Here is a 2,400-nt window from a genome sequence, read left to right on the forward strand (position 1 = left end):
AATGCGGATCTTCTACCAGAAAGTACCAGAGTATAGTGTACCCTTTGGATTTGAGATTCCCATGTACTCCAGGGGTGGAAAGCTCTAACCCTAGAGGGGTAGGAGATGCAGCAGCAGAGTTCACTGGGGATGGCTCCTGAGCACTCAAGGAGAAAGACGAGGGCCTGCTGAAGTGGGTTCTTTCATCATTTAGTGAGGAACTAAGTCTGGTGGCTCAGGAAATAAAGCTGAAGGACTTCAGGTGAGTGCGTGTAGACACAGAAGGATGGAACATGCAGGGCTAAAGGAGCTTCGTAACACTAAGCAGGGCAGAGACCAAAGTTGCAGGGGAAGGGATCAGAGGCTTGTCTCCAGCCCACTTGAGTAGAGGCTTTTGAGTGAAGAGCTGTATCCTCTTTCTGAGTTGGAATTTTAACCTGTTACTTCCCTCATAAGTCTCATAGTTACATAAGTATTGTATGAGTTTTGTATGGTTATTGCAATGAGTTCTAGAACCCTGTGGAGAAGCAGTGAGTGTGGTGGGAGGGTCCACTGATGTTAGAATTAAAATGGCAGAAGAAGGGTGTGAAATCACTGAGCTTGGAGGTCTGGAATCATGTGCTGTTAGTATTGATGGGGATTCTTCACCCTCGTGAAGTGAGTGGAGGTCAGATGCTGCCTTCCTGAAGGCTCACTATGTAGTTTTTACATGATGACAAAAAAACAGGAAAAAAACCAGAAATCTAAATAACTGATAAAAGTTTAATACATTAAAACCAGATATCACTTGATATTTGCATTTGCCATTTCTGAACAATACAAACTAAAGGCAAATAGTGACACTTCATAAAAATTTTGATTCCCCATTCCTTTCCCTAATACCCAGCCCTCCCACAAGTATTTTCTCCCACCCGCTACAGAACTCAGTCCTGAATAAAACACTTAAATACATCATAAATAGTAAATTATGGGGGGGGGGGAAAACTCAAGAACTGTTTTTCTCCCCTTCTTGTAAAAAAGAACATGGCAGCAAAGTCAGACAGCCTAAAACTGGCTGGAGATGTCTAATATAGACAGTTACTTGAGGGGGTATCGACTAACCTCCGATCAAGGTAGGGTGGGACTGAAAAGGGCTAGTATGGGAACTCAATAACCTGCCTGAGAAGCCAGGCCCACACCTCCCATATACGAGTTAATGATGAAGAAACACATCCTTTGGAGAGGGCTTTCATAGCCTGTTTTAACCTTTTTTTGCACAGAGAGGGCACAGGACATGAGGCATAGCAATGATCTCACCAAGGCAAGAATTTGCTGTCTCCCCATTAGTTTAAGAAAATATTCTCTAGCTTCATAAAATATATACCGCCTGCCACATTGACACTGATGTCTCCTTCTCCCTTTCAATTTCATGAACAACACATTGTTAGCAAATATGGAAAGAGCAAGAGGAAATCTCCTTTGGAGAAGGCTCTAAAATACATTTTGATTAAGTTTTTATATTTAGAAAAACAAGCAGAATACATTTCAAACAGCAAAACAGTAATGATCATTATGTTCTGGCATGAGTAGGTTCCTGCCTACAAAAGGCTCGGTTTTCTCAGCCCCATTGTTTTACCAAAAGGGGTAAAGACCACCCCATGCCCCACTCTCTCCATTCCTTCAGCTTAAGAAATTCACTAAGAGAAGAGGCATTGAAGAGGAGCAGCTCTGACAGAGCAAACACCATACTTCTGCTTCACAAACACTGGGCTCTCTAAGGAACCCAATGAATAGGAGTTTGGAGTTTTGATTTGAAACTATCCAGCTTGTCAACTGTTTTGTGTCCTCTTTTCTCCATTTGTAAAGAAAAATAAAACAACAACTGCAAACCACCAAATAAAATTTAAAAAGAAAAGTCTAGAGGTGGTTAAACACTCTTATACCACCAAAAACTCTTATGAAGAATCTGGGATCTTCTGGAAAGGATCAAAGAGAAAGAGCTAATGAAAGAGAAAGAGAAGGATAATGTGCCAGCTAGTTTGTCCTGAGGGAACGACGAGTCCAGCTCCTGGTGAAAGGTAGATGAAGGAAAGAAAATCACCAAGTCCAGTAACCCCACTTCTACTACGAAGACTGGGGTTTGAAAAAAATTCAACTGTAGAAGCCAAGGTGGAAATCTGTGCCGCTCAACTCTAGCATGGAGGAGACGCTTCTGTCCTCAAATGTCCTAGGCACTAAAGCCCAGTCATGATGAAGGAGGAGGAGGAGGAGGAGGAGGACATTCTTTTTCAGGAGAAGACAGAGCTTTCCCCTCTCCATCCTCCATTACACTCCTTTTTCAAGACCAAGAAGAAAACTCAGCACTGCTGGGGTAAAGGCTGACACCTTGGGATCAGATAGATGATGGAATCTTATTCCAGGCCTTCTGAGGTTTCATGCTCA

The 2,400-nt window shown here is 42.6% G+C and overlaps 1 protein-coding gene across 1 annotated transcript in view; it reads right to left on the reverse strand.

Moving 5' to 3' along the window:
• Window positions 1–1,913: 1,913 nt before the first annotated feature.
• Window positions 1,914–2,400, reverse strand: part of PIP5K1A (phosphatidylinositol-4-phosphate 5-kinase, type I, alpha) — a 74,247-nt gene continuing 73,760 nt past the window's right edge. Inside the window, exon 15 of the mRNA XM_006900146.1 lies at window positions 1,914–1,958. Coding sequence (XP_006900208.1) covers window positions 1,914–1,958 — 45 coding nt within the window. The remainder of the gene's footprint in view (window positions 1,959–2,400) is intronic.

The sequence above is a fragment of the Elephantulus edwardii genome, unplaced genomic scaffold, assembly GCF_000299155.1.
Source record: "Elephantulus edwardii isolate Elephantulus edwardi_28Jun2011 unplaced genomic scaffold, EleEdw1.0 scaffold00273, whole genome shotgun sequence".
Lineage (NCBI taxonomy): Eukaryota > Metazoa > Chordata > Mammalia > Macroscelidea > Macroscelididae > Elephantulus > Elephantulus edwardii.